We start from the raw sequence: 14047 nt of genomic DNA on the forward strand, positions 1-14047 counted from the left end.
GGGGAGGGTGTTAGTGTGTGGAAAGTAGGTGAGTATGTGTAGGGGGTTAGAGTGTGTGTATTTGAGGGTTGGAGTAGGTTGTGGATGTAGGGTGGGTATGTTTATGGAGGGTGGTAATTGTGTGAGTTGGGTGTACATGTAATGAATAGGTGTATGTGGGTTTGTGTATGGTGAGTTGGGTGCGTGATGTGTGTATGTGTGAGGGATAGGGTGTGTGGGGTTGTTTATTTGAGGGTGTGAATATGTGTGTCGGTGGGTGTGAGTGTTGTCTGTGGGTGTGTTTAGGGGGGTAGGTGTCTGTGGGGTGGGTTTTCTGAGCTTGGACATAAATTCCTATACTAATAATATACAGTTCACAAGTACATTCCATGGTTACACCCGAATTCTCTGTACAGTACAACCTTGGAAAAATCACTGTAGTATTGTTTTTGGCTAAATATGTACGGAATAAAAGTTAGAATTGCAATAACACTGAAATAACTCCGAAAAGCATGTCAATATAACACCAAAATTCAAGTTAATACACCATGAAGCACCGAAACACAATTAAAATAATGAAGTTAATCAGCATTTATAACTAAAAATTTATCTCAGTGAAACATTTTTTATCAATATGTACGCACTAGATTTTTTAATTTTGATTGGTAACTCGGTTTTGCAGTATGATATTACATTTTCCAAACACATAAATACTTAGCGATTTGTTATTATGTATATTTGAGATGTGATGTAGCATTTTTATAGACTGATTTTTTTGTTCTGCAAATATCACCTTATCATTGAGTTATAGTGCAACAGATTTGGCAAATAGGCTACATAGACATACTGCAGTGTATTCGTAGGCATTGATAATGTTTTGCTGTCAAATGAGTGAACAGTGAGCAACATGTCTGCCGCTCCGTGACGCAAAAACTAAACGGCAGGCCTTCCTCACAGTAATTTTTTACGCTATAGCCACATTTCCACAAGAGAAAACAAAAACAATTAATATTCTATGCACTGAATTTGTTTAAACTTTTTTTAAACTAGCTTATTCTTAGTTGGACTCAACACATTTACACGCTTGTAGGTTCATAATTATAATACGGTGTTTGATATAGTTAATCAAACAGTAATGTGCGACAAATAATTACCCCGGCAATCTAACGTTTCAAAAGCATTATGCCAGCAAAAAATAATTGGTTACACAGCTAAAACAATACTTGTATAACGCTGTTTAGCAATATTTAGTTACACAAGCAATTAAAATAATACATACTTTTAGAGAACACCATTTTCTTGCGAAGGCAGGTTTCAACAGCCACGACGCGCCTATCCCTGCAGCATGGCGGGGTTCAACCTGAGCCACACGCCGCCACGTGGAGCCCGCTCGATGGAACGAGTTCTCTGCACCGTCCGCAAACATTCAGCATCAGAAATTGTTCCACAGCAATGTTTCACAAAAATTTTACATTCAAATTCGGCCTCGAAATTTTACTCCCACCGTGCCCAAAGAAGTTTCACCTCAAAAATGGGTTTTCCCAAAGTATATTATCCCGAATAGAAAAATTATTTTCCCGAAGTTCGAGAAGGGTCTCATTCCCGACTTTTATCCCCAGTTTCGGGATCATCCACCTCTAGAAATTAGCGCAAAAATAAAACCATATAATCTTGTCCTTAGTGAGCCACCGCTAGGTACCTAACTTGACTAACCTTCATGGTTGCCCTTCTTTTCTGAGGAAGGATAGAGGGCGCTCATGGGACATAACTTTCTGACCAATCACAAAATTACATAGAAAAAATATCAGCCAATACTGGCGCGTGGCAACAGCACTTTTACTAAATTCAGAGTCTTTTCTATCACGCTCCGAACTCTCTCTCTATAATTATTATGTAACTGGTAAACTCTTGCATGAGCTCATTCAAACAAAGAATCATGGAAAGAAAAATGATGTTAACACAAATTTACCAATTAAACAAAAATGCTTAAAAAAAATATATGAAAGTACATAAAAACGTTAACTGCACAAATACACAAACAGGTAAAAAATATCTTTGAATGGCTTATTCACCACAAAGCAAGAAAATAGTCAGGAAACTTAAAAAAGCATGAAACAATGTAAATGATGATCGTAAAACATATGGCAAATACACGAATACTATTTAAAAGGAATAGCAAGCTGGTATTCGAATGATATTGAAAAACCTAAACATAGTACTAAATTTAAGACAACATAATAAATAGTATATTAAACTGCAGTTAAGTGGGAAGGGCATTAGTCAGGGTTGCTACAAACTGTTTATAGGCTGTTTTATGTGATGACAAGGGGACAAGATTTTATGTTTTTATTTCTAGTCCAATTTTGGTATTATTTTTATTTTTATGAAAGCAGTTTTGTAATAAGTACTCCACCAGAATAGTGGTAAAATTTACAAGCTGCAGTTTAAAATAATTTTTAATAAATTTTTCCAAAACAAGATGCATTCAGAATACAACTAATTAAATTAATTTTTCTGATCACTGCACCTTGGCACAATATTTTCCCTAGAAATTGTTACGTTGTATGTTTTTGCCCGGCTAAGCACACATAGAAACGTAACAAAACAAAACAAACAATGTTCTTGAGGAATTTTTCATTACTATGGTTCTGCTTTATTTGGAAATAAAAGAGTTTGTTAAATTATCTTTGTTTATTTCTTAAAAAAAAATGTTTTTTCTCATTGTTACATGGCCTCAATACACAATTTTACAAAAGAATTTAGTTAGAAAAACTTTGTTACTTGCACAGTTTTTGTCTTTTCTTATACAAATCTTAACGATGTCTGAATTTTGATAGGATGAGGTCCAAATACATACCACAGCACCATACGTCTTGCTGTTGATGGTCGAGGAGTCTTGTCACTCGCCAAAGAAGAAAAAAAAAAAAAACTTAGTAATGTCCCTTGGTTAATTACCTAACTCAAGGTACCGTTGATCGCGGACCGAAATCACACGAAGTCGGGCCGATGCCGACGCCTAGGGCCTAAATTTCTAATACATAGTCCGAAAAAAAAATGAACTTACGTTAAAAAATTACGGCGTGGCCCCAGCCCCTAGGCGTTAAATTGTCCCTTAATAATTTTTCATTTGTTTCGTGACTTGCCGACGACGCGACCGAGTTCGGCGACGATCGAGCAACAAGTGACTTGGTCGACGAGATTACCTTCCCTTGTAAAGGTGAAAACAAGGGAGGCAACCCCGTGGGCCAACTGACCAATCAGCGTACATAATTCCAAAACATGACCATATAAGGAAATTTGTACGGGCACATCACTTGACGCTAGGGCTCGCCCTGATTGGCTGGCTAGTGGTAGCCTCCAGAGACCCTTCCAGACGGTCGCTACAGCTGTGCGTACGTGACGCGTAAATCCCAAACACGCATTTACAAAGTGAAAAATAGCTTTCTGGCGCCAGAGTGTCGCGCCTGTCCGCTCTTCCTTCTGTACCTTCCAGACTATTCTCAAAATATTACACTAGCAATATCCAATAGAATATAAAATTACCCAAAAAATTCAAATACAATGTTAAAAATTTAGTAAACAAAGTTGAAATTCATATAAAAACTTTTGTTTAAAAATGATGTCCTGTAAAATGTAATCTATACTGCTTTAATTACTGACATTAATTATCAAATATCAAAATTAATTATTATGAACTGGAGTTAACCCTCAAATGAATAATTAAGTATCTCAAGGAAATAAGTATTTTAAGGCTTTCCATGAAATTTAACCAAAGTAATTAATAACAATTTTTAACATATCTGAACTGTTTTCTATATCAACAAAAAATATCCTTCACCTCAAACTTATTCTTAATATTCTTATGACCCATTTTGCAATGCTACAAAATAACAATATTCCTTGTATTTCAAATATTAAAAGATCACTTTTTTATGATTTTGAATGACACTTGGTAAAAATGTTCCTTATTTCCATGATATAACTAGCATTTTGATGCTATATGGTGTATCAACTCGCATGCCGGTCTTTATGCTGTGTTTTTTTACACGCTTTTCATTCTGTTTTACCGCAATTCACAGTACGATCTTTTCCCCTAGCGATAACTTTAACGCCTGTTAGGGATGCACGTATTTATCTACACTCGGTTGCACTACGGCAATTATTCGGGCGGTGCGAACGGGTGCTCGCCCCTGACTAGCGGGACTCTATTGTATAACCCTAAGAGCTTGTACCTACCAACGAGCGAGACGGAGAATGAAGGGTGGCAATATACCTTTTTTATAAAGAATATACCAATCCCCCCCTAATTGAAGCGGTGGGCAGGGGGCTGGGGGGGAGGGGGGGTACCGGGTGAAAATTTGTATTCCGAGGTGGGAAAATGGTGCTATTAAAAACAGTTTTACTATCTAAAAATTGATTACACAGCACTTGCTTTGCCCCCGTTCGCCCCCACTTCAAGGTTTCAGAGGGGGCAAAATACCCTCCCCCCCCCCCCCCTGTTGTTGCGCCCCTGGTGGCATGTATTGTAGAGCGGGACTCCGGTATAACTGTAAGATGTTGTCCCTACCAACGAGCGAGACGGAGAATGAAGGGTGGCATGTATTGTAGAGCGGGACTCTGGTGTATAACTGTAAGATCTCGTCCCTCCCGGCGGGCGAGACGGAGAATGAAGGGTGGCATGGGTGCGTGTGTGTGTGTCGCAGGGCGCGCTGTTCGAGTCTCCGCACGCCGACGAGAACGACGTGCAGACCATCTCGCACAAGTGCGAGGTCCTGCCGCTGGCCGGCTACACCCGGCGCCTGGGGTCGCAGCCCCAGCGCTACTCCGCCGTCTACGACAACAACGACGTGTACTACCTGGCGGGCTACTACGACCCCACCACGTCTCAGCTGACCATGGAGCCCGGCGTGCTGTGAGCGGGCACCCCGCCCACACGGCCTTATCTCGCCCGGGGAGGGGAGGAGGGGGCAGCGAGCCGACGAACTAGGCTGCCGCGAATTCTGTTTTTCAGACGAGAGCTGGCCCCCCACGGCCTTATCGCACGGGGTGGTGGGGGGGGGGGGGGGGGGGGGGGGGCAACGAACTAGGCTGCAGCAAATTATATTTTTCTGACTATAATCACGCGCAGCAAATAGTTTTTTTTAAATTAAGTTCCAAAATTCTGCTAAAATATTTTTCTTTCACACTTTTGAGAACTTCAAGAAAAAAAATTGATGCAAAATACAGTAAAATGAAAAAAAAAAGAGAAATGTTAAATGTAATCAAATCATAACATGTTACGCCGTCACACAATGGGGCAGAAATCTTGTATCTTTTTTGTAAATCACTTTACAGATAAATCTCCGAAAAATTCCAAGCTAGTCGTGGCATACAGAATCATATTTAGTAAGTTAACGTGAAGTTGGCAAAGTTGGCTATTTGTAGTAAAAAAAGAAAACTCATAGAAAATTAATTTTTATTAGGGTAACACATGACAAAATTAACTGCATCCAAAAACTGATAAATTAACGTGGAACTAGGAATAAATAATGTTACGTTACAAATTTTGCTTACACTGTGAGCATGAGCATTTTCATTTCCCTGCAAGATGAAAATGTGTTTTTAGTTGGTTGCTTGCCCAGAGAATGCCTGTTCAAACAGCAAACAGAGAGAGAGACTTTGTTATTGGCCACCTTTAACAACAACTAAATGCCACCCGTGGTAGCTGGCCGTGCTACTTTCCTGCTCCGGCCGATGGAGCAATGTGCTAGGCCTGTCACTGCGACAGTAATAATTCCTCTCATGGCTCTGAAAAGACAGAGCTTATTCCATCTAAAAAAATAATGGTCTCACACTATCATCTCATGTTCTTTCAATAATTAGTTGTTCGGGGGGGATGAAGGATTAAATCCTCAATCCTAGGCCTGTTAGGTCTCTTTTAGGAAAGTTGTGACTTTTTTTTAAAATTCTAATGTATTTAAACTGCATTGAGAAGAATAGCTGCCCTCCGCAAACCCCCCCCCCCTTCCCATCCAAACCTTCTTGATTTAAAATTGTATAAATGTTTATATCTGTGACAAAAACTGTGATTACACTGTTTCGAGGCAAGGAAATAAATTATTATTTTTTATTGTATTAAGTTCATACTGATTTTGCTTTTAAATGTTGAATCTTGTAACCTACAAAAATTTATACAGATTGCAGTTTCAAAATTGCCTTTATAAATACTAAATAGTGTCATAGATTTATTATAAAGTCACAGTTTGTAAATTACCCCCCCCCCCCCTTTTTTTTTAATATGACTATGACTTAAGTGGCAATGTTGTTTAAGTGTGTTTTAAGTTAGATATTTAGGAAAATTTTAAAGTGCAATGTTAGTCATTTACTTGGTGTATATACAAGTTGATCAAAATTGTATGTTCTTCGCTAGTAGTGTGTGTTTTTATTTCCTTTCGACTTGTCTATGCTTCTTTGCTGCTTGTATTATTTATATATATATATTTTTTCCTGTTAGCCTTTGAAAGCGTGTTTGCTGTTGCAAAATGTTTGTTGTCAACTCTGTGGAGTTAAGTTTTCGACGCACACAGTCAAGGTGTTTTGGGCAGCAGTTTTTTTTCTTTCCTTTTCAACTCGGTGTTTTCGATCAAGAGCCGAAACGAACGCGCCTCAAGTTGTTGCGAGTTGTTTGGACGCGCTCAATGTTCCATAGCCACCGTTGGTCGCAACCCAGAAGCAATAATTTTCAAACGAGTGCATTATCTGCGCTTTTTTTTTAATTTTATATGATGTTCGGTCACGGTTCACTCGAAGCAAAGAGTCCGGAGTTTAATTTTCACAGCCATTAAACCGTTTTTTGATGATTTCGGGGAGGCACAGCTGTGAAACGTTCATTTTTTGGAGTCGTAACCCAATGCCTTAAACACGCCTTCTCTGTGTGGAAAAGTGGTGTGGTTGTGTGCGTGTGTGCGTTCGAGTGTGGGAGACGTATCTTACTGAAGAAGTACCTGTGGACAATCCGTATTGCTAGAACTTGTACAGAGAATTTTTTTACATTGTTAGTAGGAGGGTAAGCTTTGATAAAAAATTTTCTCTCCTACCATCACGTCATTTTTTTCCCCTCTTGCCTTTGTTTACGATGGTAATGGTAGCGAATGGTGATTGTAGTCACAGCTTTAAATAATGTCGAGTCAGCATTTCGGACGAGGCATGTATAAAGTTAAGGTATTTGCAGGTATATTTTTATATTAAATAATGGGTTCTTGAGTTAGAATCTGTATATCTTGCACAAATTTAATATTTCATTAATATTACAGAAATATTTTGTGGAAGGGAAAAAAAAATATTATTTTTAATAAACTTAAATGTGATTGTGTCACATTTTGGATGTGTTGCCAGACCACCTGTGTAGAAATACAATGTTAGTTAATAGGACTTGCCGGCTATCACCATATCAGTAAAACCTTTTGCTGTCCATAAATTTACGTACTGCAGCAGAATTTAAAATAATCCCTTTTGTTTACAAGTACACTTAATCTTCCCAAGTGATGGTGATGTATCTGTAGCCATGTATTCATTAATGAAGTTGTTCTTTAGTCTATATATTTTTTTTACGGTGGAGTGAGAATCTCTCGCCTTTTGTTTCCTCCTTCATTAAGTTGCTGGCAAATATATTTTCTTTTCTGTGTACTTTAAATGAATCTTTTTCTGTGGGAAAAAAATTAAGATGTTTCTCGTACTAAATGCAAGCAAGTACTTAAATAATAACATAGTTTCTTGCCCCTTGCGGAGAAATATTTTAAAACCGATTTAGTTCATAAGTGCTGTAAGGCTGCAAATACCACAGGAATTAGATAGGTTTTTTTTAAACATAAAATATGTACCTACACAAATTTTTTGAGCATTACTTTATAAGAGACTTTCTATATTATAACATGTGATTTAGAATAATATACTGGATTAATAGATAATTGACTCAGATTTATTTCTGAGAATTATTCATACATTATAATTCACTGATACCAGTTGCAACAAGTGTGTGTGTTTGGTAAATTCTCTGAAAATGCAATATTACATCGCTGCATTCCATGCAAAAGAAAATATGTTTATGTTGTGACGTTACAAAGTAGTGTTTGTTATTTGAAAAAAAAATCTTTCCTTTTTGAACCTACATTTTTATATTGTTTGTTTCTGTGTGTTTGTTAGTAGTGAAATTTTTTTCTTTAATATTTTAGATACAAATTTGTATGCATGTTTATTATGTTTGTGAAAATTTTTGTTGATTCAGTGTTAGTTTTTTTATTATTATTATATTTGATCCTGTAACAGTTTTTCTTGTTATCTCTTAAGTTTTTTGTTCTTTTTTTGAAGTTTTGACATTAAGTGTACTCTATTTTTCTCCCCCAAAGCATTTACTACTGTAAGTGTGTAGATTGTTTTTATAGATTATACTATATTATCAAATACGCTTATTATTAAAATAATAAAACAGAATAAGATCTACAGTCGTTTCTAGGTGCTGTTGAAAAAAATATTTTTAAATGTGTTTTCTTTATAATCACCCAGTGAATAAGAGTAAAAGCTTATTACAAATAAGATGCAGTTTAATAAAAAATATTTTAATTGTCATGTAAAAACATAAGGGTGCTAAATGGAGTGTTTTGCTGAACACTTGTGTAAAAATAGAGAGAACTATAGTGTACTCATGGTAAATAAAAAAATCAGTAATGTATTTATCTTTTGTCAATCTGTAGTTTGGAAGTAGTTGGCTTTCAGTATATCTGTCGATGAATATGTAATAACATCAACCAGGGTTCAAAAAATGTGTCAGAGTTAAAAATGGCCATATTCTTAATGAAAATTTTGTACATAAAAAAGTTGTAAATACAGAGTTGTAAGATGAAATGAAAAAATACATATGTGGCAATGATGGTGTTTGATTACTAACCTTTGTAGTAATACAATACCTAAACAATATTATTACGGCAGTATACCGGTACAATGGTTTTAACTTTTTTTTTAAAATCCCCATTGAAAGTCATATATTTTTCAATGCAAAAATTGTTTCATTTTAAAGTATCATAAGTTTCCTGACTACTAGCGTGGCATTGCTACTCCAAAATTTACTTAAACGGGTAAATAAATTTCTAACTAAATGATTAATGTTATTGAACAAACAGAAATCAATCATACCACTGCAATGTAATTTCTAACTTCTAAAACATCAAAACAACAAATATTTGCGCACACTACCATAGATTAACGTACTTAATATGCGACATGAACAACTCAACACCATTGAAACACGGAAGTTCGAGAGAAAAGTGTATGAATTAGGAAAGTGTCATGCTAATGTATTGTTTGAAGTCCATGCTGTGATTGTTATTGTTTTGAATTTATTTTCACATTAAGATTTTTAGACACCTCATTGTATTTGTGCTACAAAAATGAGTGATCGTGGAGATTAAAAGAAACTAAAGCAATTCACACTTAGGAAAAAATGGAAATGCTCAGAGGACTGGACAAAGGGAAAAAGCAGGTCGCAGTTGCGAAGAAATATGGCATTGTGGCGATGACCGTAATTATGATTGTTAAAAACCGGGCAAAAATTGAAAAAAATATATGAAGAATCTGTGTTTGGTTGTGACCGCAAAAGGCTTCGTTCCGGAGATCACCAAGGTCTGGAAGATGCTTTGAACAAACGGTTGAAAGAAGTACGATCAAAAAATGTTCCAGTAACTGGCCCAATGTTACAAGCTAAAGCAAAACAGCTTGCATTGCTTATGGACATCCGAAGACTTCCAAGCCAGTTCAAGGTGGTTGCACCGTTTCCGGGAATGACATGGTTATGGAAGGCTGTGTGTGGGGAGGACAAAGATGCAGACAGAGGCAGCGAACCAGTGGAAGGAAGAAAACCTAGAGAGTATTTTATTTTCAATGTTAATGACCCTGCCTTTTTTTTTTTTTTTTTTTACAAGCTTCTGCCTAATAGAACCATATAAAGGTGAAAAATGCACTGGAGGAAAAAAAGCAAAAGAAAAGGTTCTGTGTTTTGTTGAAATGCCACAGGAGCAAAAAAATTGACGCCATTAAACATTGGTAAACACAAGACTCCTAAGTGCTTCAAGGGAGTTTGTCTTACTGCGGAGTATGCTAGTAACACCTGTGCATGGATGACAAGAGAGCTATTCTCAAATTTGGTGGTGAAAATCGATAAGGATATAAAAAATAAAGGAAAAAAAAAATTGTTTGTTAATAGACAACTGCGCAGCACACAGTGTTGATGTTTCATGTTTCTGCCACTGAACTGCACATCTCAGTTGCAGCCCCTTGATCAAGACATTATTCAGAATGCCAAGGTCCTTTTTTCGAAACTGCGGTGTTGAGAGGTTGCTCATCAACATTAGGTTGAAAGTGCCCACCAACATCAATGTCCGTCAGGCAATTGAGATGATCGCAGGTGGATGGTGGAATATTCAACAAGAAACTATTGCCAACTGCAAGAGAAAATCTGGCATTTTAAACTGCTACGCTGATGAGCTCACTGCAACTTCATCAGACCGGGATGCAAGCCACACTACAGCACAAACATGCGAAAGCAATGACCTTGACCCTGAAGTATGGCAAAAAGTGACAAACTCCATGTGGGTAATGAAATAGAAACAACACCAGTGTTGACTGACAGCGACATCACAAGTGAAGTCATTCGATCATGGTCATAAAAAGCTGAATCATGATGATTCTGACTGTTAGGAGCTGCGTGTGACAGCTACAGAAGTTATTCTGAGCTTAGAAAAACTGACCAAATTTATTTCTAAACTCGAAAAGATTCCAAAAGAAATCAGGAAATCTTTCTATGACATAAAACGTTTTGTTCAACAGAGCTTCATTCAAACTGAAGTAACTTGAGTTTTTAAAAATTAAACAAACCTAAGTTATGCAGAAACACCAATATTCAAACTGATGTCAGTTCGTCAAATGATAATGTCTCTTGTAATAATACTAGTTTTGATTTATGTTATCATTTTTCTCTTTATAATGATGATACGTATGTATTTTTCAGTACTAAGTATAAAATCTTGAGGTCCCTATAAGTACTTAGTAATGAGATTCTACTGTAGCTGTTTCAAGAACCAAGTGGCAAGCGTATTCACGTACTGTAGTTGGTCTCACACTTGTTACCAGATTGACACTGCCCAGTTTGTTAACATTAAAAATCTTATTTTGTTAACCGTCATTAGATACATGCTGACAAATTGCTGTTCCAGGATACATTCATTACTTCCAGTTATTCATTGGTAAGTGTGCTGTACAATATTAAATTAACAAATTGGATCATGTTAGGGTCCTGTACGGTTTTTTATATTTATTTTATTTGGGATCTGAATTTTACAGAATTTGCATGCAGCCCTGTGTAACTACCAAAACCCAAATCCCGAAATTGACACTGTTCTGAAAACGGCTTCAAACATTAATGTACTTGTGGGGAAAAAAATTCAATGTAACACAAATTGGTTATTACATTTGATATTGTGCACTACATGCACTAAAACCACCTACATTTTATCATTTAAAAAATTGGGATGACTAGTCAAAAAGTGTTCTCATTTTGTAAATTCTTACAAACACCCACAAGGATGATAAAATAACTGCATATGTAGACATGCATGGTAGTCCTATTCACAGATACTTCCACCTCCAGCTGTACCAAATAAGTGCAAACCGTTTGGTAAACAAAACTTTAATCGGCCCCCAAATCAGCAGTATAATTAACCTTACTCGGGGTTATTAGTCTCTTTGAAGAAGAAAAAAAGTACAACTAAGGTAGGTAGTTGACAAAATTCTCAGATTGCAGGTTGAGTTGAGTTAGCACCGAAGACCTTTTATCAAAACTTGTGGAATGATAAAGCTGATCAGTTGGTAAGGTAATCCATTTATTTACAAATAAACTAGGAAGCCAAAATGAAGCTACATCGCTCTTAACATCAGCATTGGTTTAAAATCCAGCAACTTTTAAAGATTTTGCATGAAAATAAAAAAAAAAATCGCACAAGCAAATTCACAAATATATTTGATGCCAAACAAATAATGCATTTCTCTCTACTAACAATCTTTAAAATGGTAAGCTCTTAAATATCCTACTTTATGCACACAATTTATAATCAAAATTACTGGAAAGCTTAATTTTGAGGCGGGAAAAAAATTATTCCCTTAAAATGAATGTTATATACATCCAAATACAGTAAAAATGTTTAAATAAGCCAATGTGTCAAAACTTCATATAGATAAATAAATGTGTGTGTGTGTGAGAGAGAGTGTATGTATGTGTGAGATTGGGCACCGTTACACATCAATGCCAATAACTACATCAAAGTGTTGGCAAAACATATTTTTGTTTAAATAATGATTTCAGAGACAAAGTTAAAGAAATAATATATAAGTTTTTTAAATTGTTATATTGATGTGTGCAATAAAGAGTTCATAAGCACAATAATAATAATTATAATAATGAAAATCATAGAGTAAACTATCTATTTAAATACTCTGGGACAATCAATGTAGTTACTGAAAATAGAGAGCGCAATAGTGAATCTATGTTAAAGAAATTGATTTAACATTTCACTGAGCAGAAGTTGGCTCTATCCGGGAGCTTGGGACAACAACAGCCTAAGTCATTCCACGCAATTATGGAAATTTCCAACATAAGTTTTAATATTTTTACAAGAGAATGAGCAGTCATAACGTTAGAGCAGTTACATGGTGACCTTCATACAAGTATTTATAAATCAATAAAAATTATATTTAGATTGTGAACCATCGTACAGCTTGTCCCAGGTCCTCTGATGTCCTCCAAAATGTTGTTTTCATGGAGTATATCACAAACATTATTTTTTTTTCGGCCACTTTAGCCGTTGATAAAAAAATAGAGCTGGTACGTAACCTTCCTACAAGTATAAACTATCAAATAAAACATAAATAACGAGCAAACTATCGTACAGGTTGTCCCAGGGCTCCTGGGACAACCTGTACTATAATTTTCTCGGTAATTTACTTTTTATTTGATAGTCTATATCTGTATAAAGGTACCTATGTATAAGCTCTATCGTTAACAATGGCCAAAGTGGCCGGGAAAAAAAATAATGTTTGTGATATACTCCATGAAATCCACACATTGGTAGACTTATGGGCTCCTGGGGCAACCTGTACGATAGTTTGTTCGGTAATTTATTTTTTACTTGATAGACTATACCTGTAGGAAGGTAGGTACCTTTTTTTCAGCTCTTCTGGTACCAACGGCCAGAGTGGCCGGAAAAAAATATCTTTGTGATATACTCCATAAAAACATTTTGGAGGCTATCAGAGGCACCGTGGGACAACCTGTACGATGGTTCACACTCTAAATATAATTTTTATTGATAGTAAACACATGCATGAAGGTCACAATGTAACTGCTCTAACGTTATGACTGCTCATTCTCTTGTAAAAATATTAAATCTGGTTGGAAATTGCCGTATTTGCGAGGAATGACTTAGGCTGTTGTTGTCCCAAGCTGTCTGTCCCGAGCGGTCGGATAGAGCTAACTGGATAGAGCCGCGGATAGAGCTAACTTCTGGTGAGTAACTTTTTTTCTTTTTTAAAATATAAATTAACAATGCTGTGCTGTGAAGTAGACAAAATATTAAGTAGAGTGTATAAGGGGCTCCAGGCCCTGGCGCTGGCGCGTGGATTGTGATTGTCGGTCCGCCATCTTGGATTGTGACATCACGGTGGCCATTTTGGTGTCAAATCTCCTCAAAATTCCTCAAAAATGACTCAAAAATTCCCGTTTTGAGGAAAAATTTCTCGCTTTCTTCCAAAAAAATTCAGAAATTAGGATTTTGAAAAACCTCAAAATACTTTTGCCTTAGAAAGAACACATTGTCCTGAAAGCGGCTTACAAGTCCTAAGAGCAAGCCGCTCTAAGCCACTGACATCTAGGATTATGACGTCACCGTTGCAATTTATGTTACGGCCGCCATCTTGAAAATCTTTATTTTTAATCCGATTTTAATGAAAAAATTGTAAACTTCATAAAAAAATTATTAAATAAAAT

At 36.3% G+C, this 14047-nt stretch overlaps 1 protein-coding gene across 3 annotated transcripts in view; it reads left to right on the forward strand.

The window, feature by feature from the left end:
• The window catches only part of LOC134541199 (BAH and coiled-coil domain-containing protein 1), a 279429-nt gene extending 270545 nt beyond the window's left edge, over positions 1-8884 (forward strand). For all 3 annotated transcript variants that reach the window (XM_063384445.1, XM_063384447.1, XM_063384446.1), the window contains one exon: positions 4683-8884. In XM_063384445.1, the coding sequence (XP_063240515.1) occupies positions 4683-4895 (213 nt within the window). In that variant the 3' untranslated portion in view covers positions 4896-8884. The remainder of the gene's footprint in view (positions 1-4682) is intronic.
• The last annotated feature ends 5163 nt before the right edge of the window (positions 8885-14047 follow it).

Source organism: Bacillus rossius, chromosome 18 (genome assembly GCF_032445375.1).
Source record: "Bacillus rossius redtenbacheri isolate Brsri chromosome 18, Brsri_v3, whole genome shotgun sequence".
Lineage (NCBI taxonomy): Eukaryota > Metazoa > Arthropoda > Insecta > Phasmatodea > Bacillidae > Bacillus > Bacillus rossius.